We start from the raw sequence: 22,683 nt of genomic DNA on the forward strand, positions 1-22,683 counted from the left end.
TCGAGAAAGTCGCAAACATTAGTTAGTTGAAAGTAATAAGTAAGTTTTATCACAATGCAATATTTGCATTTCTTATAAAAATGTTTAAATATCGTTATGGTTGTACACGGTTTTTATTGAAATTATTACTTGACATGTACATAATACTATACAAAATCATTATTATTTCAGAATGGAATTGAAACAAAAGATGAATACATCTCTCTGGAAGAAATAAAGAAACCATTCAAAAACAAGCATGGAGGACAATTTAATGGTTAGTTTTTCCTGTATTTTCTCTGTAATTGAGCATTGTGTTGAGCGTGGCCCCTTGACTTTACGTGTACACCAATATGCCAGCTTATCCTTGAAATGCTTTCTCTGAGCATACAATAGTTGATTTACACGTATAAAATGAAGATAACTTTTCAAAGTCAATTGTCTTATATCCTCTTCAATTCAAAAGTTACTAAATTTCGCATTAGAATGGTATACTCCCGTCATATTTCTAATCAATGGATGTCATTTCTGTGTTATAACTTATGTTTTCATTCATCTTAACGTATGCCCTGCATAAAACAAATATTCTGTACTTCCAGGCCAGGCATTGAACGAACACAAGACTGTAGATGATTGTTTTATGTACATGCACTATCATAATTGGCTCTGAAAATATGTTTTTCAAATAATGTTCTGAAATTTCATGTGAATTTTTCTACCTACCCTAATTAGTTGAATGCCTTTTCAATTAATATCAAAAAGGTCGGAAATTTTACCTATGCTTTTAAAAACCATATGGCAAAATTTTGGGTACTTTGCTAATTTACATTGCGGCCTTATGATGACGGCAGCCATTACAAGAGGATTATATATGCCCCTGAAATAAAAATGTCAGTATACCAATTCATATGCTGTATCAACAATTTGTCCGCATATAGATGCATTGTACATGTTTTTAAGGTTCTGTTCCTGTATAAATGAACATTATCTAATTTGAAAACTTTCGACCTTTTTAATTTGAAAATCGGAAGCGTAACTGTAGCATAATTGCTATATAGAATAGCCAAAAATCGTAAAACAGCGTAGAAAAGCAAGGTTTAAAACAGAAATCAAGATACAAGAAGTTATTGTTCATGATTTGTAAGCATATAGTGAAACACCTTGTAGATGGAATTTTATAGTTATAAAAGTTATAACTTACCTGCTTTCTTAAGTTTTCGGCCAAATTCTTTTAAAAACATGGTGATTTCAGCCTTACCATTTCGTAAAACAAATTTTCAGCATTTTCCCTAAAAATAACACATTTTTTGTAAATATTTTGTAAATATCCGCCAAAAGAAGTTTTCAGAGCACATTAGTTCAGATTCATGACGGAAAAGGACAGGATTATCCGCAAATTTGATATGATTTATATTTAAAATTTTAAACTAAGGAAAGTAATTTAATCAAAGGGGCCAAAATCACGTTGGGCAAATCAATTGAATAAAGTACCCTTGATTTTGCCATATGCCTTATTCATTCCATTAGTTGCGGTAAAATTATATTTGTTCAACTTGAAAATCTGACAACATAATTTATTGATCATTTAAAATTAGATAGAATTGCAACCAGATGTCATATAAAAAGATAAAGTATTCCCATTATACCAATGTACTTTAGGAAAACTTTATATGAAAAGAAATGAACACTATTGTGTCAGAACATTTAACTCATTTTGAATATGTTAATCATGATTTTAAAAGACACATATCTGATATGCATCCATCTGAGCTGCCAGTAAAATTCAAACACATCCAATTGATTTACTGAAGCAGGGAAATTCAAATGGATTTAATAGATTTACCAAAGGGAGTAATTCGTTTTAACAGCGCAGACGACTTTCTATATATAAAACTTATTAATAGGAATAGGAACTGGGATCAAGTTAAATCAATTCCTTTTGGGATTATTAAAAAATGTGTATGAACAATTACAGTCCTTCTTCTTCATTACAATGCTAGAAGTGAGTTGGTCAGTGCAATATGAACTATCAATAGCGACATATGTAAATGCAAAACGAGCAGGAGGTTTGTTTTTTTATAAATTGAAAGCCGAGATTTCTACATAAGTCTCTATCTAGTCAGAAATATGGCAGTTACTGTCCCTTAGTTTGATGTGTTTTAGCTTTTGTTTTTGTCATTTGCTTGACTTTGATCAGAGTTCGGAGTTTTTGTTATTTTACATGTTGTCCATAGTCTTTTGGTCATGAGTTAAATCTATCACGAGAATGATGCATTTTAAGCAACTTTTCAGTCCAAAAAAACATGAAGAGTACTAATTTGATTGTACTAGATGAACATTTTAACGATAAATGTTTCAAATTGTCAGTTATTGTCTTGTTAGGACTCTGTATTTGAAAAGCGTTAGTATAAAGTGTATGTTAAGTGTAGACTCGTTTCTTGGTTCTTTATTATTGTTTTGGTCTCCAGATTTTTGTGTCTACATAGTTGATTAGATATAAGAGTCTTATCAACTATAAGAGTATCAATTATAAGAGTCTTAATTGTTTTTTAGGTAAACCAAAGGTATTTCTCATTCAAACCTGTCGTGGAAAAGGAAATCAAGAAAAGGTTGAAGTGTCAGATTTGCCTTCTAATGATGTCCAAACAGGAATACCTGGTGAGCCATCTAGCTCACCAGAAATGTTCTCTACTGATGAGTCTAGTTTTTCTAAAGAAAATGTGCCAACAGATGCTGACATTATAGTAGCATATGCAACAATACCAGGTCAGTTATATTTCATTTTTAGTTTTTGTTTTATTTTGACTTATCTTTTCATATTTTAATATGTTTTATTTTCTCCATAATGCTGTAATGTCGTCTATACCTATGGATTGGAAGTTACTTTTTCAACATAAGGATACCAGGTTATAAATACAAGATATAAAAGCGAAACAGTATAACATCGTGACAAAAAAATGCATCGAACAACTCGTTATTTTATGTGAGTTGGGTGCCTTTACAAAAATCAAAAATCAGATTATGATTTTGTTATGCATAAATTATTTTATCTTTTGGACAGGCCATTTTTATAAAGTATACATATTTAGACCTGTTCTTAGCAATGCAGACTTTTTAAATTATTATTGATAGAAAACTTAATTAAATATTAGGGTTTTTTTTAAATCTCTATTGCGATGTTAGCATAGTAAGTTTCTAGTTATACTATATGTTTGTATTTATTTGGACTTTATTTTTCCAATCTATGGAGTGAAAATTAAAACCGAGTATATTTACCATACATTTTTGTTCCAAATACGAATTTCGTCATCTCTGGAAACATTTATACAGCTGTATAGTTTATCATAAAAGTAACAGTTATTTCTTTTTTGTGTTACAGGCTATACATCATATAGAAGTGAAGTTAATGGGACATCTTTCATAAGAGCATTCATATCTGTTGCCAAGAATAAATACAAAGATGAGCATATCGAGGAGATACTAACAAACGTGAAAAGAGAATTATCTTCAAATCCAAAATATGTACCGCAACAACTAAGATCAGCAGGAAAATGTCAGATGGCAATTGTACATTCTACATCAAGAAAGAATTTTTTTTTGTAATGTCAGGTTAATAAACCTTATTTATGAGGCAATGGCTGTATGAAATTCAGTACTGTAAATTCAGAAATTATTGCGAGGATTTTATTATTGCGAAAAATGTAACAGTGTTATAATCGCATTAATTTAAATTCGTATTTGGTTTTTTTAATTCTTATATGATTTAAACAGGATTTTTCACAATATCGCAAACATTTAAATCACATGTCAGTCTTAAATGATAAAATCGCAATATAAGATGCACGCAATAATTTCTGAATCTACAGTAAACATTTTCAACAGAAACTTCTTCTGACTTTTCAGTCTCGTTCAGTCTAGTTGAAATCTCGTTCTTGAATTATTTCCAAAACATGTGATACAAGTTGAAAATATCAATAAATTCTAAAAATATTATAATCAAACAAAACTCTGTGAAAAAATTGTGTATTTACAATGAATGGTTTTCGAGTAATCCATTTTTTAAAATTTTACGACTAATCAAGTCAGTATTTTTAGTCAAAATTTTGAGAAAACGGGTTAGGGATACAAAAAAATTATTTTACAAGAATTAAGTACATCCCATATCATTTTGGTCTTTTTAAATTTCTTAGATATGCATTTGTTCAATCATTCGTAACAAAAAAGTTGAAATAATATGCATTTTGTTCTTAAAACTGAGAAAAATCAAAAAAAATACCAACTTGACAGCATGGTAAATTTTACACAAAAAAAGTCAAAATATGATAAAACTTTCTTATACTAACACCTACCTATAGTGTTTTTAAGGATGTAATGAAGTGAGGTTTTTGAATTTGTATCAAATGTTCGGATTCCTTAAAGTTTTTCCATACAATACAAGGTAAAATATTTTGCCCCATAACACCCATTTATTTTTTCATATAAGACTTAATAGCTCTGACATGAAAGGTCATTTACCAAAATTTAAGAAGATTCTTGATTTTCTTTTTTTTTATTTTGAGACCCATATGATACCAATGCAAATATAAGGTAAAAGTCAGAGTCAGCCTTTTCCCGCCATATTTTAAATCTCAAATATCTCGAAAAGGAGGTCCATGACCTATGAATATTTTTAGCTTATCTTTATCCTTTATTGATGCTCTACAAGTTATAGTATCAATTTTAATTTCTTAATTTCTTAATTTACACCTAACCTCACCTAAGTACATCCTTAAGTAAAATTTACTCAGATTTGTTCACTTCATCTTTATAGAAAGTATGAAAAAAAGTTTAATTGTGGAACTGTGATTTTTTTCACGATAAAAGCCCCAAAATAGGTCAAAAATAGGTGAATAGTGGGAAAATTATTCAAATTGGGCATTTTCAAAGGGCCGTAGCAAAAACAAAAGTGCACCACCATATGATTTTTTTCTTCACCAATTATTTTGTTACAGTCTTATAAACCCAAAAATCAGGTTTAGAAAAAAAGTTTTAATACTAGAAATTTTTGGCTCCTCAGAGGTGTACATCCTTAAAGTCTTCAACATCCACAAACATGCAAGTTCTACTAAATCCACGCAAATTGGTACCCAGAAAAATTGAATGAATCCCCAGTATTTTATTTAAGTTAGCACTAATAATACAGTCTAATGGTGATTTTTTTTAAGGTGAAATAATGTTTACCACATTATTTAAAGAACATGTATTTATAATTCTGAACATTTTGTTAAAATCCCAAAGTCATAATGGGAATAATTAATAACAACATCTTTTGAATTTAAGCACATGGTAAATACTTTATATCAGACTATATGGGAGGAGCTAATTTTCCAAAATATTCAGTTTTTTGGTGATTTTTCAAAACAATTTTTCATAGCACTTGTTATAATAAAATGAAGATAGAATGTATATAGGTGACTCCTTGGTAACCGTTTGGCTTTTAAAGATGTGTTTAAAGGAAGTATTTTCTTCCAAAAAAATGTCCATTTGTTTTTTGTTTTTTTTTAGAGAATTTGATTCTGAATGAATTTAAGCTTTCAAAAGATGAAAGTTGAAATGAGGTTGAATGAAAATATCTTCGAATTGGAGGCGTTTATCGAAAATTGGAGACACGGTTTTAAAGCTTGTGCATGGTCAATCAAAGGGATGATAACAAATGTTTTCTAACATTTGAAATTAATGTGATATTTCCATCCAAATTTGAAGAACACTTTTTTGGCAGTAAATGAGCTATATATATTATTTTAATTGATCATACAAAAAACAAAATTATCTAAAGAATAATATAGCAGCTTTTAGATGTATTTAAGATAATAAAAGTGTATTGAATTGTTAAGGAAAATTATTCCTCTAAGACTTGTGTAAATAAAGTAATTAGTTAGATAATCAAGATCTATATGTTATAAATTTTGTAATATTTCTACAAAGTTATTGATTTTTCAAAAACATAATGAATATTAATTTTGCAGTCAAAGAATATAAAAAAATTCGAAGTACTTGTATTAAGTACACACTCAATGAATTAAAACAAAATACAATTTACATGATTGTGTGAGTGCATCTTAAAATAAGAGATGTTTTAAATTTTAATTTTAAATTACTATCAAGTTAAGGATTGATTTGTTTTTAGGTCAATTCAAAGAGAACAGTTGTGAAAGGGGAATGTTTTTTAGTAAAAACTATGCAGTTGTATTATTATTTAGCATTGTCATTTATCATTTGTGTTTATGTCAATTTAAAGAGACCACTTATGAAAGGGAAATGGTATTTGGTATGCAGTTGTATTACTTAGCATTGTCATTTATCATTTCAACGGAGTTTGTGTTGCCCTGTCCCATCACTCATGGTTCATAGCCTTCGAAAATTGTTCATAGTTAAAATGATGAAGTATTGCAACTTTAATTCAAGCGTTTGAAACATTCGATTAAAATGACATTAACGTCAGACGTACATATATCCGTGTCCGCAGATTAGTATGTTGTACACTTTTTTTCTATAAAGGGCAGTTAAAATAGAAATACCCCCCCACCCTAAAAAAATAATTTGTGTTTACTATTGTTTTGTTCTTTTCTTGATCAAAGGCTATAAACATGAGATATATATTAATACATGACTATTTCCTTAACAACTGTATAATATTGTATTCCTGGTTGATACCGAGAGATAAATGCATGCTTTTTTTACTAAACAAAATTTGTATTTTTTTTTCTCAAACTTTCTTGATATAATGGCAAGTGTTTACAATGTTATATATATACATGTATGTTGTGTACAAACTATAGTTTTGTACACAAACAGATTTTTTTTGTACAAGTACTCGGTGTTTTTTAAAGCGCTTACCACAAATGGTTGATGCAATCGTACAGTCTTTTGTTTCGCATATTTCTCTTATATTTCAATAACTTCATGATACAATTTGATACTGAACATTGATACAAAAGAAAATTGTAAGAATTTTTTAAGGATATGATTTTGATATAAGGAGAAAATAAGAAATAGAATTCAACCCATTCAGGTATCCAGTTTGAAGACAAGGAGAATAGAATTAAATGGTAGGTTGATGTATATAAATTTGACAGTAACCAACGAAGGGATGATTTCAACTTCACCATTTGAAACTCTTGGTTTAATAGCTTCCTTGTAAGCAGCAGCCTTTTGTCAAGAAAATCATGATAGGAAATACAAGCTCGGGAATATCGTATCAATTGGGATATATATATATAACCCATATGCAGGTCCTGCTGGAATGTTGATACTTAGAAATGGAAAGTTCACAATTGGAAAGCTGAGATCATCTCTTTTGTCATAAAGTTTTGTTTTGTTGAGTTAATGTCAGAACTCGCAAACTTTATCTTTTAATTATGTTTGTTTTTATTCAACTGTAATCTTATAATTAATTTTGTCAAATAGTTTAGAAACTTGTATGTTGTTCAAGATCGTGTGTTAACCTTCAAATGTATATGTTGTGTTTATTGTGGTCGTATTCAACATGTTAAAGGAGAAATCAAACAGTACAATATATTTGTCACATCATTCAAAAGAAGTAGAACTGAACAGAACATTTAAAGCTCTTCCTTCAGTAATACAACGGTACTGATTGTATTTACTCACTAATAATCTTAGGGAAGTTGTCTCCCTTTTCCTATATAGTTTTTGTTTTATTGTCACATGTACATGTATTGTAATCATAGTTCAATAAAAAAAAAAACATCACAATTATTTGTACACAGCTTTAATTAATCAAAACTGCAATTGTTCTGCTCCTCTGAGTATCTTGATTGACAAATAAAATTCTTCATAAACCTTAGCAGAGGTCACAAATGTTTAACTGTATATTTAACAGTTTGATATTGCTTCTTGGCATTTAAGTTTGCATCAAAACATGAGCTTGCATTTTTTCTCAAACTATTTTCTATTGAACAACTTTATTCATTTCCTAAACGCATAATTAACATTTACATAAGCACATTCAGAAATAAGACGCTTATTTTTCAAATCATTTTTGTTGAGAGTAACACTTGGCATACAATAAAACTGCTTGAAACCAGCTTTCGTCATCGCTTTGTACACATTTAGAAAATACGGAATTCTTTCCGGTGGCGTGTCCTCAAAAATTTGAAACTCCATGTTCATTTGTTTTATACGGGGAACTAAACCACTTTGTAATATATTTGGAATGATTTCCCATTCATATGATTCTACATCAATTTTCAGCATATCAATAGGCCTCTGAAACATAAAAAAATGCAATGTTTACACATTCAAATATATCCTATGATGCATTTAATTAATTCTGGGTGACTGTTTCCGGACGACTCTTTAGGGATAATAACTTCATTTTGCTGTTCGGGTGGGGGGGGGGGGGGGGGGGGGCTTATGTTGATTATCCTGATCTGGTACTTGCTAGAAATAAATAAGTATGCAAAGCAACAGATGGAAAGGAAGAGTCAATACAAAAAAAACATTCTCATGCAACACCCCCTACTGTTAATTAAAGTATTTACTTCGTAAAAAAATTAAACCAACAATGCCTGAAATTTACAGTAGCAATTTCTTGTCTCGTTAAGCGAGGTTTTTGAATATTGACCAAAAAAATAAAGAAAAGAGAATAATTGTGTGCTTAAATAAAAACAATAAACTTATGGGCCAATATGAAGGAACAGTGAAAAATGGCTTAAATATTTTAAAATACAGAAATAAAAGACCACATCCAGACCTCTAATATAGATATTGTCTTCGGCATTGATGTGTGTATTATTTTCGTTCATAAGTCAAATTTAAATATCTCATGACCGTTTGTGAACGTAAAACAAATAAATATTTATTTTATTTTTTCAAAAAAAGTACCTAACCGAGATGGAGGTAAATATTTCAGAAGGACAACCCTATATTTCATTTAGTTCATACTTTGCTGTGGTTTAACTCCTTCACTAGGTCTCCTAGGGTTCTTATTTTCCATTTCTTCCCAGGATTTTTTTTGACATAGTTATCCATGCGTGGAGTAAAGTCATCCATGGACTTTGAACCTAATCCAATTGGGTAGAAATGGACACCAGATGGTCTCACGTGTTCACCTGTATATCCCATACTGAAAACAAAATAACAGATATAAGTAGTACGCCCCCTAGATTTTTTTCATAAACTCGTAAAATTCCGTACAGAAATGTTGGCGGAAAATAGTATGAGACCTTTTTCTTCCTAAATATGCCTGATATATTTGCCACTGGAGGTTAAACAATCAAAAAAACATTCATGTTTCAGATAAAGGCAAAGATTTGTACCTATTAAAACGTCTCAACCCACTGCTTGTGTTTGCACCTGTCCTAGGTCAGCAATCTGATGTTCAGTAGTTGTAGTTTGTTAATGTGGTTCTTGTTTCTCCTTTTTAATAAAGAAAAGACCATTGGTTTTCCAGTTTAAATGGTTTTCCACATGTTATTTTATGACTCTTTATAGCTTGCTGTCGACCAGTTATGGTTTACTTATACAAATTGTGACTTGGATGAGATAGTTGTCTTACTGGGAATCATACTACATTTTCTTATATCAAATGTTTCAACATACCTAGGATCGAAAGAAAAGACATCACACCCTATGTTAGCCATTGCATCATCAAAACTCCACTGGTTGTTAATGCTGGAAAGTTGAAACAAACACAACCACGTATTTAGTTGCACACAAAACACATTTAATTGCACACAAATCACATGTAATTGCACACAATTTATACACTATAGGATATATTCCTGTCCCGTATTATATGCTTTATAGTAAAAAAAAGTATTTTTTTGTTGGTGTTATCAATGGCAATCATTTTGTTTCAACCATTCATGGTGAAATCGACATCACTCATTCGTGACAGGATTGGTCAAATCCCAAAAATCTGTATTACGTCATACAGACGTTAGACGTTTGTTTTTTTTTTTAAAATATGATAAAATGTACACCGTATAAACCTTTAGCAAATCCAAAGTCCTTCGAGTAGATTTAGGGATTTTGTACATAGTATAAATTTAAAACAGCGTCTCCTGGTATCCTGTTTCTGTAATGAGCGAACGGTCATAATCAACATTTCTGTTAAATAGTAGTTAAATGTTGGTCTCCCCATTGGGGTTCGCTTTAAGGCTTTGCCGCAACGTCGATCATGCCAAAAATTATTCAATATATAATTCGGAATTAATAGACAACTTTCGAGTTTGATGAATTTCCGTCAAAAACTTTGGTTTTAGTGAACATCATTCGTGCGTTTTATGTGTATCGTCACTTCCGATGTCCAATGTTGAGCTAGTGGTTGGAAAACTATTATGCTATATTGCACGACTTATTCGGCAAATTAAATTTTCGTAATTGACAACCAGCACTGCTGTCATTAGGTAATTGTGATCAAGTACTTACAAAACAAACTTTGTTTCTAGTTTATCTTGCACAATGACGATCACTAAGACGCTTGATGAACGTTAATAATGCAGGGATACAGGCGATCCACTCTTTCTGGTAAATGACGTCATAAAAGCGAACATAATTAACGAGTTTTTTACGGTGATGGATGAACTCGAAAGTGGTCTATTAAGGATGCCTGCTTGTCATGTTTTGGAATTTTTGTCAGATTTTCGGAATTCTCTGGTTTTATCCATTTGAATGCCTTAAAAAAAAATTCCCATGAATCCCCATTTTTCTTTTTATAAATCTTGTACATGTATAACTATAAGTCATTTGTAAAAGTCTTATACAATTGAATTTATTTTTTAATAGTGTTTGAGAACTTTAACTGGTCAATGATAGAGCTATGAAAAATCAAGAGAGAACATTTTCCCGCCAAAATTCCAATGTCTAATATCTCGAAAACAAGCACATTGACCACGGCCTGTATTTTTTGGGCTTTTTTGATTCCTCAATTTATTACTTATCAATACATACTAGTTTAATGAAAAGTTATTTATTTTGAAACTGAGCAGCGAACATCCTTAATTGAATTGTGTATAACCAATATTAAATTGACACATGTTTGATTGATGCAATGAAGTTTGCTCATTGCCGAAAGTCGTATATACGAACGCATGTAATTGGATACAGCCTTGTTCTTTGGTTTTTGGTGGATAGTCTCATCGACATTCATACCATGTCTTCTTCGTCATCTTAAAAGATAACAATATTTCATATTTTGGTGTATCTACCGACTGGTCTGTTCTGTACAGGTATGATACTCCGTTTTGGTGATCAGTCAGCGCACTCGGTTTCACGTGTTGCTTTTTTTTTCTCTTTCATTCTCTGTTTGTGGTGTTGTTCTTGTCTTTGTCGAGATAAGTTTTTTAGATAAAGAGAAAAAGACAGAGGAAAATAATTGGATTTCTTGTATCTGTTAAAACTTACCCAAATGAATAAACAAGACATGGTTTCTGTACTACAAATGGACTAGTATTGCAATCAAACTTCAACTGGCCTCTCTCCACTTTATTTGGGCAAAAATAATCGTCTTCTCTCAAATCTCTAAAATAAAGATCCCACATATTAATTTGTTAATTTATGTCTAACCTAGCTATTTCATCAACGATGCTCATACATGTATTAACAGTGGCGGGTTAACACTGACATTATCATAAAAAGGGGGAGGCTACTGACTACTGACTGCCTATGAGAGGGCCTGCGTCAGCCATGCTATAATGATTCCCTAAATAATCAACCAATATTTTCCCACAAAAGTTTATAGAAATTTCAAATGGTAAGCGCTATTGTATCCCCTCCTCCCGCCCCCTAATGAATAAAGGTAAAAGTAAAAATATCGGTTGCTAGTCTCGTTTGAAAACCGAGTAAATCTTTGCAGTTCAATAAAATAACTTTAAGGAGTGACCTTAAAGTTAGTTACCTGAATGAATCCCCACAGAAAACCAAAATTAAAAAGTCCATTTACAAACCTTGCTAGCTCTCTAAAAGCCTCGATCCAGTTTGTCGTTTCATTTGGTTTTTTACTGTCATTCGTGTTAACTTTTAAACCATTGCCTATGAAAAGCAATCAGGTATCATAAAGACAAATTAAAATTAATACATTTTATTTAGGTGTAATGCTTTAAAATGTCGAAAGTCTGTATAAAGTGAAAAACTACATCAGAATATGAAAATAGTAATAGGGATAAACAATGCGGCATTAGAAAGACACTGAAAAGAGCAATCGGAGTAATAGGGATAAACAATGCGGCATTAGAAAGACACTGAAAAGAGCAATCGGAGTAATAGGGATAAACAATGCGGCATTAGAAAGACACTGAAAAGAGCAATCGGAGTAATAGGGATAAACAATGCGGCATTAGAAAGACACTGAAAAGAGCAATCGGAGTAATAGGGATAAACAATATAAGTTATATGGTTCGCTACTGACCCCATACGGATCCATAGAGGGTTAGTAAAATCCATAGGGGGTGAGGCCGGAGGCCGAGTCCCCTATGAATTTTATTCACTCTCTATGGATCCGTAGGGGGTCAGTAGTTAACCGTATAACGAATTTATCGGACGCTGGTCTTTTTCTGCGGCGTTTTGTTGAAAAATAAACAATGAAACACAACAACATTAATAGATGACGTCGCCATTAACGCGTCATGAACCCCCTATGAAACTTACTAACCCCCTACAGTCTCATAGGGGGTCACCACGTGACGGCGTTTAACCAATCACAACGTGATAATTCATCTGTGGTCCGATAATGCGGCATTAGAAAGACACTGAAAAGAGCAATCGGCAATCATCGGCTGAATCTGTTACTTTCTATCAAATGGAGGCACGGAATTGTCCAATCAAATAGAGGCACGGAATTGTCCAATTTTTAGAAGAGTGACGGAATTGGCAGAGTTTAGACGAATATATAAAGAGAACAAAAATGTAAGACAAAAGCAGTCGGATGAAATGGAGAGGAAGGGTTCTTTTTTTTCTATCCCGAAGAGGATATTGTAATTGCTATCCTTATTTCAATTTTCACATATAAAATGTTTTTCTTTAACAGTGTGATAAACAAGATGTACAAAGAGTCTTATGTTACAGCTGTGAACAACAGCAATTTATAGATAAAGCATTGTGATCTTAGGGAGCTACCATTTGATTTTTATGGTAGGGCTAGAATGAAAAAAATTGTCTTGCATGTTTTCATATTTATTTATTTTTATTTTTTTTGTAATCTCTGTCCTTCCTTTTTATTTTTCACTCTATTCGGTCCAGCCTTTTTGTTTTGTTTTTTTTTTGGGGGGGGGGGGGGGGGGCAAAGTGTCTCATCCTGCCCTTTTTTTAACTCAAAATTCGTCTCTTGCCTTTTTTTCAAATTTCATCTTAGCTGCCCGTCCCCATAAAAATTTAATAGTAGCTCCCTTACCGTTTTGTTCTTTCGATTCTGGTAGTTTTGAAACGTGCTGTGTTGTGGCTATTGGCAACTTCCAATCGATTGGTTCTTTCGAATCTTTTAGTTTAGAAACCTCAATAAGCTGTTGTTTTGCGGTTGTTGGCAGCACCTTATCATTCTGTTCTTTTGTTGGTGTGTGACGAGCTATAAAACCCTGGTTTCTAGCTTGGATTGTGTTTTCAGGTGCGTTTTCTAAAAAACAAAAACAAAATGTACAGCGTGATTTTGTGTACACGTTGTCAGTTCTGAAAGCTAGGATTGTCAGTTTTTCTACAGGTCAGAGGTTTTCTCCGGGCATCCTGGCTTTCTCCGCCAATAAAAACTGGCCGCCACGAAATAGCCTAAATGTGGTGCTTAAAAGTTCCGTTAAAACACCAAAAATCCAATCAAGTTCGTGCATATTGTATAGATTCAATTTTTGAAATATTGATTTATAACATACTGAAAGGTATCAATCTTTATATGTTTTAATGTTTGAAATTTTAGCGAGTGTATATTTGGTTGCACGTAAGGTCCAAAAGGAATACGGGTTCTTGTAGACTACATTCATAGATAATTCAGTCTTGCTTCATCTTCATGATGTCAATTCTATCCATAACTGTCACATTCAAATAAATATTGAATATATAACTATTACAAAAGAAAATCCGAGAAATAGTGTAAGCACTATATACACATGAAAAGTGAAAAGTCGTCTGATCTCAGATGTAAAGGAGAATAAAGGTTCAATAAGGCCCCAAAATGGTTCTTAAAATTTCAAATTAGTAAATTTGAACACATTTCTATTTTATAATTCTCAAAACTAGTTGATACATTTACGCATTATTGCATTTCGTGTGTATTTTGGGACCTAATGCCATTAAATGATCCATCGACATGACGTCCAAAAATTAACAATGGGCATGCAATGTCGATATTAATATAAATATAGACAGATATGAAATGTTAGACACGGTAAGCACGTGCAATATTGTTGTGACGAATTTCCTGGTCCTTTTTTGAGGGCTGAATCAGTCAATAAAAACTGTCTCCTCCAGTTTGATATTTTTATCTGGTATTTGTTTTTCACTGAATATGTGGAGCCAAAAAACAATCAATCTTTATGGAGCTACCATTTCATTTTATTTTAGGGAAGGGGGCGGGGGGTAGGATGAAAACAATTGTCCTGTGTGTTTTTTTTTAAGTAATTAACTCTGTCCGGGATTTTCCCCCACTCTATTCGGTCCTCTTTTTTTGTCAGTCTGTTAATTTTTTGAAATCGCCACACACCAGATCTTTTCTTCTCATTGCTTCATATTTTCGTTGAAGATTTCCATACACGGGAGGAAAGTTAAGAATTTAAGTCATTTGACAGAAGAAAATGCTTTACCTATATTTGTAGTTGACGAGAAAAGATCTCTACATTTATCCGTTCCATGAACAGTAATCAGAATAATAAAAGCTCCCAGAATTGCCACAATAATAAATCGACGAAAATTACTAGACGTGCACCTGCTGGTATATCGAGGCTGCATCTCAAAGTCTTTCTGTGACGTCATAGTTCCTACAAAAATAATAGAAACACTGTTTCGTATTTGATATGAAAAGTTTTAAGACCACGGCCGACACTCGGCTAACCGAGAAATTGGTTGGTTAATCTATATTGAGTATGCGGCTATATGGGCGATTGGTCTGTTAATGGGGTTGGTTATACGTCTGTTAAGAGTAAAACGCTTAATTTAATGTTAAACTCTATTAAATATACAGATTTTTGGCATGTTATAAGCACCAAATCAAAAAAAGAAAAGTGTCTGACAAAATGATATCTATCATAGAACATTTTGCACTTGTAAAAACATTTCTTAGTGTGCGCAGTTTTCAGTAAAACTAAAAGGCGTCGCGCAAGTATGTAGTATTTATCCTTATACGCATAGCAATTTTTTTAATAAAAGGCGAAACAAACAAATTTAGATATCATTTAAAGGGAAAAAAAATAGTACTGTGGTTCTAAAAAATAAATCGACATTAGTAAATATTTCATAATTGTAAAATAACGTGAATAATACCATGTTTTAGTAAAAAATTATGGGGAAAAAAGTCTGTTAATGGGTTGGACAATTGAAATTGTGTCAGTTAAGAGTTATTTAGCCACGACAATAATTTTGCTACTTTTATATTTTACCCTTGAAAAATTTAAGAATGAGATGTTCCTGAGTAAACAAAAATGACAATACGGTGCAACAGTATCCTAGAAAGAGCATTTTTATTTTGACTTTCTTTGCATTTTATTGAAGGGTGTGTCACTTCAATATAGCGTGATATGGATTGGCCTCTGGAATATGCATGAATTTTTTTATTGACGTTTTCAATCAGCCTTAAGTTTTGTGTCTGTTCGAAGTAGCACGTTCTCAATTCCGACTGAAAATGTCTTTCTAATACAACACAGGGTACATATAACGTGTTCTCGTTCACATATGAGCATGATATTTGTCACTGGACGTTAAACCCTAATTCGTCAGCATCATCCAATTGGTTCTTTTCTTCTATTACTTAATCATATGTTGTTTACAAATCACTTCAAAGAAGTAAACGGAAAGGAGCTAATGCAGCTAAATTTGGTTATTTTAAGTTTCAAATCATTTTATTCCGTTTAGTTCCTTTCTACATAAGTGCAGAGGAGAACTACAGTTGTCTATGGTGGCCGGTGAAGTCCATTTCGCGTTTTAGCGATTTCGCCTTTCATATTCTATAGGGCGAAAAGGCGAAATCGCGAAATCGAAAACGAGAAATCGGTTTCGCGTTTTCGCGTTTTCGCCATATAGAATATGAAAGGCATTAACCTGCCACCATAGTTGTCCGCATGTAAACTTCTAGAATTTGTCACCAATATAAGTACATCGAAATCCGTTACTGTTTCAACAGCCATCGGTGTTTCATGTTTGTATTCTTAAACAAGTATTATTTTTCTCTCGTTTTTAGCAATGTATCACTCTCTACTGTCCTTATATATTATTCTATATTCTGCGTTTCCATCCAGATTATCGTGTATACCATGAGGGTCCGGATTGGGGGTATTGTTTATTTCTGTATTCTTTAAATTGTTATGTCATTTTTTTCTACATTTTATTTATCTTACTCATTATTCTTTCTTTATTTTTCATATTTTGTCATCCCAATATATTTTACTTACTGACTTTTAGTTACATTTCGACGTCTATCTCTGATTTGTATACTGGTTACCAATGTAGATGACAAATTTGTGTCATTCATGACAATTAAACAGAATCAACATGATATATGCGATCATCCTTGGATGAAATTAATATTACTTTAATATTACACTTTTTGAAACCATTTTTATCAATTTTCAATTTCATGTGTTGTTTCCGTATGTGTTATGTTTCATTGCTCATGTGTTGTTTTCGTATATTTTAGCCGCTCGTCTTGAGTCTACTCATTTCGTCCGATAACACCCCATATAGCAATAAAATTATAATTGTATTGCCATTCATAACTCTTAACAGACCAATTAACAGACCGGGTTTTATACATCCGACCCATTAACAGACCAGGTTTTAAATAAAGATTGATTTATGTCACCAAAATACAGATTTTCGTGTAGATTTTTCACACAATGATATTAATATGGTTAACAAACATAATGCCTTTCTTTTTTCGATGTTCAAAATATTGAATGCAAGTAAATTTAACCAATGTGTCAGTTTGTGTACATTTTATGTGTGTAAAATGTGTATAAATTTATTGATGAGTAACCCGCCTTTTCATTTTATAGATCGTACATCGAAGCTAGAAAAATGATAATTACACCACTGAATTCAGTACATTGAATTGTTTTGTTAGACATGAATACTTTTTATGATGAAAATATATTTAGAAAGTTATACAATGAAACATGCTGAACTTTCAATGATTTTCTCGATAACACCTGATTAACAGACTTTAGCCAACCCGATTAACAGACCAACCGCCGATATAGCCGCATACTCAATATAGATTAACAGACCAATCTCTCGGTTAGCCGAGTGTCGGCCGTGAAGACTCCTATAAACGCATTCTGAAAGTTAAAGGATATGTGCTGTACAGAAAAAACGTTTTATAAACACAGCAAGAACAATTCGAATGAGAGAGAGACATTAATGGCAGTTTCTGAGTTTGTATAGAAAAAAAAACCAAATTAAATCAAATTAAATACACAAGAGGCCTCATAGTTTGTTTATGATACTTGAATACGTCTGACATTTTACACTTTCCAGCTTGTCCCTCCTTTGATTTTCTCAATCAAGTAGCAAAAATGTAGTAAATCCACAATAATAAAAAAAAAAAAACAACACTAAAATGAAATATAGATTGAAACATGGAATATATATATATATATATATACATTATGTACACAGCCATGTATCACCATCATTGATGGCGATCCGATGGATACATCTGTTGTAGAGTTGTCACTGACTCAGACGTACTTATATATATATATATATATATATATATATATATATATATATATATATATATATATTTATATATATCATACTTTCATTATTGAAAGAAGGTGAACAAACTTGATTATTTAGAATTTGAAATGTACTGTTAACTTAATCAGGCAGTTTGATATGTTTTAGTGGATAAATAAAAGGGTACATGTTTAGGTGTCATATCACCCATTTAGAACATATGTGTCACAGTAGCCATTCCCTGGCAAAAAAATAGTGCCTTTTGATGTCATTGTTAACTTAATTAAACTAACCAACAAATTTACGGAAATGCATTTTTTTTCGTTGAAGAGAAATATATGTAGATAATTTTGAGCCAAAATTTACTTGTCCATGAGTTTGCATCAAAAATTGAGTATCGCTCCATAGTATGCTTATTTAGGATTTCTAGAAAACAAGGAGTTATTGTTAGCAGTACTTGTCTTTCGAACGTTATTACTTTCTTTCAAAACTTTAAACATACACGTAGGTTGATAATTATCATGTAGATAGATGATACTTGTACAAGTCATGATATACCTGGTTTCTATGAAGTTAAACTTGAGGTAAAATATTTAGAAAGCTGTGAAATTTACACAAAATGTGGTTGGATAGATAAGGATTTTGAATTGATAGTCGGACACCTATATAGGCTATATATGTCAATAAGCCGTAACCCATAACAAAAGCAACCAAAAATATCATCTAAAGATCACAAACGGTCTTCTCACGCAACGTCAAACCCTTTTTGTCCAGAATCCAGAGAAAATGTTGTTAATTCATTAAAGATTTATAAGTTGAGATTTTTTTAATGTGAAAGGAAGTTGATATAAAAAAATACTGAGATGAGGTATGAAAACCTATCTACCAGATACGAAATGTTGGAGACGTTAGCAGCTTTAGGTCATCGAACGGCCTTCAACAATAACAAGAACCTTGCCGTCTAGAAAGCTATAAAAGATGAAATCATGAAAATGCGAAACCAACAATTGGCATGAATTATGCTTAATATCTAATAAAACATTGCAGTAGAATAGTTAGTCGTCACAAATGGTCACAAATATATTTAGCATTATCACGAACCGTCTATAATCGTCACATTTATTTAAATCTGCAATTCATTAAATTGTCCGATTTTGTAAATAAATTCATCATAGATACCAGGATTGAAATGTTAAATTTGCGCCAGACGCGCGTTTCGTCTACAAGAGCCTTATCAGTGACGCTCGAATAAAAAAGAAAAGTTAAAAAAGGCAAATAATGTACGAAGTTAAAGAGCATTGAGGACCAAAAATTCCTATGAATTTGAAAAATATAGCTTCTGTAATCCATTCCTGAGGTAAAATAAAGCCAACATGGTAGTACATAAAAAAATCAAAGTTTTGTTAACAGTAAACACAACACAACACATATACAAAAATGTAACTTACAATTGTCGTGATTCGGATGGAGACTGAAAGTATACATCAACTGGACATATTTTTAGTTCAAATCCGTGAATTTGTAAAACTATATACATGGCTAAATGCCAGGATGTCCGTTTGACAAGGACGGATTATATGTTTGTGGATTAGTTGACCATTAGACTTATGGATATTTAGTTTTGTGATTCATGCGAATGAAGTGCTGGTTCATAATATTTTTATTATTTCAGTTTTTTTTTTTTACAAATCACATAAACAAAGTAAACATAGTCGAAACAGTTATATTGTTTTACAGTGCAAAAAAGACAATGTCATTTTTTATATAATGATAAGACCTTTTGGTCAGTGAACAATCCAAATAGTGAATACCGTCAGCTGAAGACATTAACAATATAAATTGTTCAGTACCCTGACTCTCTTAGGGACGACATCAAAAGTTCAATGTAGGATAAAAAAAACTTAATTCATATAGTTTTTTCGCTGACCACCCTACCCCCCTCTTAACTTAATTTGTGAAAAATTGATTGACCAATAAGGATATGTATAAAATCGATGTCAATTAAATAAAACTTGCAGCAATTTTGACCCCACACCCCAAACTATTTGAATTAAGTTTTTTATCCTTCATTGATTTTTTTATGTCGTCCCTTACGGATGTACTTAGGTAAAATAATAAAATCTAGAATTTCGTATTAATATAAACTATAAGTCAAAAGAGCATTACTTAAGGAACAAAATAAGCTATAAATATTGATAGGTTATGGACACAGGCACTTTTCTCTGAAAAAAAATCCTATATACCTTAGTGTTAAAATCAGTTATCCGAGAAAGTGCCTGTGTTCATGGAGCTCCTTTTCGTGATATTGCTTTTTTTCAATGTCGGGAAAAGGCTGACTCTGACTTTTACCTTTTATTTTCATCTGCATTATTTTGGTCTCAAAATCGTAAGAAAAGAAACTAGAATATGCTTTCATTTTGGTAATAAACTTTTAATTAGCTTTTGGAGTCTTCTGTGGAAATAAAATTGGGAGACATTTATATTTCAACCTGTATCGCAGGGAAAAAATAACGAGTCCAAACATCTGATCGACAAACATTCCTAAATGTGACCCAAGTACATTGATGACAAGAGTTCCTTAAACGCATTAAAAGACAAATTGACCGGTGATTTTAAAATTTTGAAAATAACCAACGAGAAGCACCATAATATTTGTATGTGACAAGATTTAATGTGAGGGAATTCGGCGTTTACTTGCATATTTTAATATTATACAATGAACTAAAGAATTTAAAGAGATTACGATCTTTTGCAGTATTTTAAGAATTAATTTTTATGTCTCAGGATAAAAGTATTTACGTTGCTAATGAATTTTGAATAGTATTACAAAGGGGGTATTTCAACGGAACTAAAGTGAGTGGAAATGTGAGGAGAAATATCTCAAGCTGATTTATAACAGGCAAACGAGTGTCCGAGTACTAAAATTGTACTCGAGTACTCGTTGCCATCCCTACTTTCTTTCTATTATTTCTTAACAAGTTTTAAAAGCTTTGTTAGGGAAGATTTGTTGTATAACATAAAAGATAAAAATTTGATATATTGGTCTTATAAAGACAATGCTTTAAAATTACTTAAAAACAGTAAATTTGATAAACTTTAAGATTTTTTAAAAATCTTATTGGCTTTGAACATGTCTGGGAAAATCAAGGAACTTTTTCTAAGCCGTCTAAATTATAATTTCAATTATTGTTAAAATAACTAGAGCAAAGATTTTTAATTATTTGGAAGAGTAACTTTATAGTGACAAATAGACAGGCGGTAAGAAGTTGAGAACCTACCGTGAATTTAAAACAAACGCTTGTAGAGAAAAATATTTATGATTCACAGATATTGACAAGCATTACAACATTTGTTAAGATAAGATTAGCAATGACAACTTATATATTGAAAGAGATGGTTATCTGAAACTACCCGTAGAGCAGATCGAGGATTTGTGAAATGTGTAATTTAGGAGTTGAAGATGAATTTCAATTCCGATTATTGTACCAAACTGAAACCAAGGGATGAATTATTTAAAAACGGTATGTCTGTTATATATATATATACCTTCTTTTTCTGAATTTTATGAGTTTGAGTAATTCAAATTTATCAGTAGCACGGTAACATGGGTAAGCAGTATAATGATTTAGATATATTTAAAATATGTATTTTCGGTGTCAATAAGATGTACATCATTTTTGATATGCAGTGGCGGATCCAGAACTTTTCCGAAGGGGGGGGGGGGGGGGGGGGGGGCGCTGACTGACCTAAAAAGGGGGGGGCTCCAGTCATGCTTCAGCGATTCCCTATATAATCAACCAAATTTTTCCCACGAAAGGGGGGCCCGGCCCCCCCCTGGATCCGCCTATAATATGAAGCTTTAAAACAACTTGTATAATGAATAACAATCACTCACTGTATCATGCATGTGTATAACATACATACATTTTATTTCTGCTGAATTAAAGTATTTTCATTGAAATAACGTGTAAATTATTTGTAACAACTAACTTATATAATACATATGGGACTTAACTCAGCCGTGGTATCAGTGTTGATAATTGTTCTTTTCAATGAGTCAGTGTCGTTCTAAATTGCAATGAAATATATAGGATCTTACAAAATCATATGATTCCAACTTCAGATGATGAAAAATAATTAATTGTCATGCTAGCCGGTCTTTTAATGCATGATGTCACAGAGAGATAAGAATTTTGCACTTTTTCGTTCTTGCTTTTTTTATCTATTGAAACTCAGACGGAGAAATCATGCAGGCGAAAGCTGCTGCCGTTGAGACTGTTTGTCTCTGCATAATTTATTTCCTTCTCACGGTTGCGTGACTGAATTCATTTTAATTTTGTCATGATACATTTCATTGCTATACATTTGTATACAACTTTTCTGAGGGTCACATGGAATATTCTAACTGAGTAACCCTCTTAAAATAGTCATGATTATACTTTTTGACGCACGTATACCTGTGGTGATTCACCATACTGATTACACCGTTTAGTCAAGTAATAAGAGGTGCTCCATAAATTTACAATGGAGGAAAGATATACAAGTGAAAAGTGGAAATTGATACACGTTGTGAAAAAATAATATTTGAAAATAAAAAAAAAAATTGCTATCCTATATATCTATTCTATAACCTATGGTGGCCGGTTAAGGCCATTTCGCGTTTTCGCGTTTTCGCGTTTTCGCCCATCATATTATATAGGGCGAAAACGCGAAAACGCGAAATCGCGAAGTCGAAAACGCGAAAACGCGAAGTCGAAAACGCGAAAACGCGAAAACGCGAAGTCGAAAACGCGAAAACGCGAAATATTTTTTCTTTCCGATTTCGCGTTT

The 22,683-nt window shown here is 32.0% G+C and overlaps 2 protein-coding genes across 3 annotated transcripts in view; one reads left to right on the plus strand and one right to left on the minus strand.

The window, feature by feature from the left end:
* LOC139497189 (uncharacterized) overlaps window positions 1–7,734 on the plus strand; it is a 44,657-nt gene extending 36,923 nt beyond the window's left edge. Inside the window, exons 10-12 of one of the 2 annotated variants that reach the window (XM_071285282.1) lie at window positions 172–256; window positions 2,533–2,745; window positions 3,359–7,734. In XM_071285282.1, the coding sequence (XP_071141383.1) occupies window positions 172–256; window positions 2,533–2,745; window positions 3,359–3,582 (522 nt within the window). In that variant the 3' untranslated portion in view covers window positions 3,583–7,734. Of the gene's footprint in view, window positions 1–171; window positions 257–2,532; window positions 2,746–3,358 lie in introns of those variants that run through there. The other variant, XR_011657711.1, reaches the window with a different exon arrangement.
* Window positions 7,732–14,939, minus strand: LOC139497190 (probable methyltransferase-like protein 24; the record flags this gene model as incomplete). The annotated part of the gene is given in 7 exon segments (XM_071285283.1): window positions 7,732–8,244; window positions 8,923–9,103; window positions 9,580–9,651; window positions 11,386–11,502; window positions 11,928–12,012; window positions 13,370–13,588; window positions 14,766–14,939. Coding segments are annotated over 7 exon segments (1,143 nt in total). The 3' UTR covers window positions 7,732–7,944.
* Between the last annotated feature and the right edge of the window lie 7,744 nt (window positions 14,940–22,683).

The sequence above is a fragment of the Mytilus edulis genome, chromosome 12 (genome assembly GCF_963676685.1).
Source record: "Mytilus edulis chromosome 12, xbMytEdul2.2, whole genome shotgun sequence".
Taxonomy (NCBI): Eukaryota; Metazoa; Mollusca; class Bivalvia; order Mytilida; family Mytilidae; genus Mytilus; species Mytilus edulis.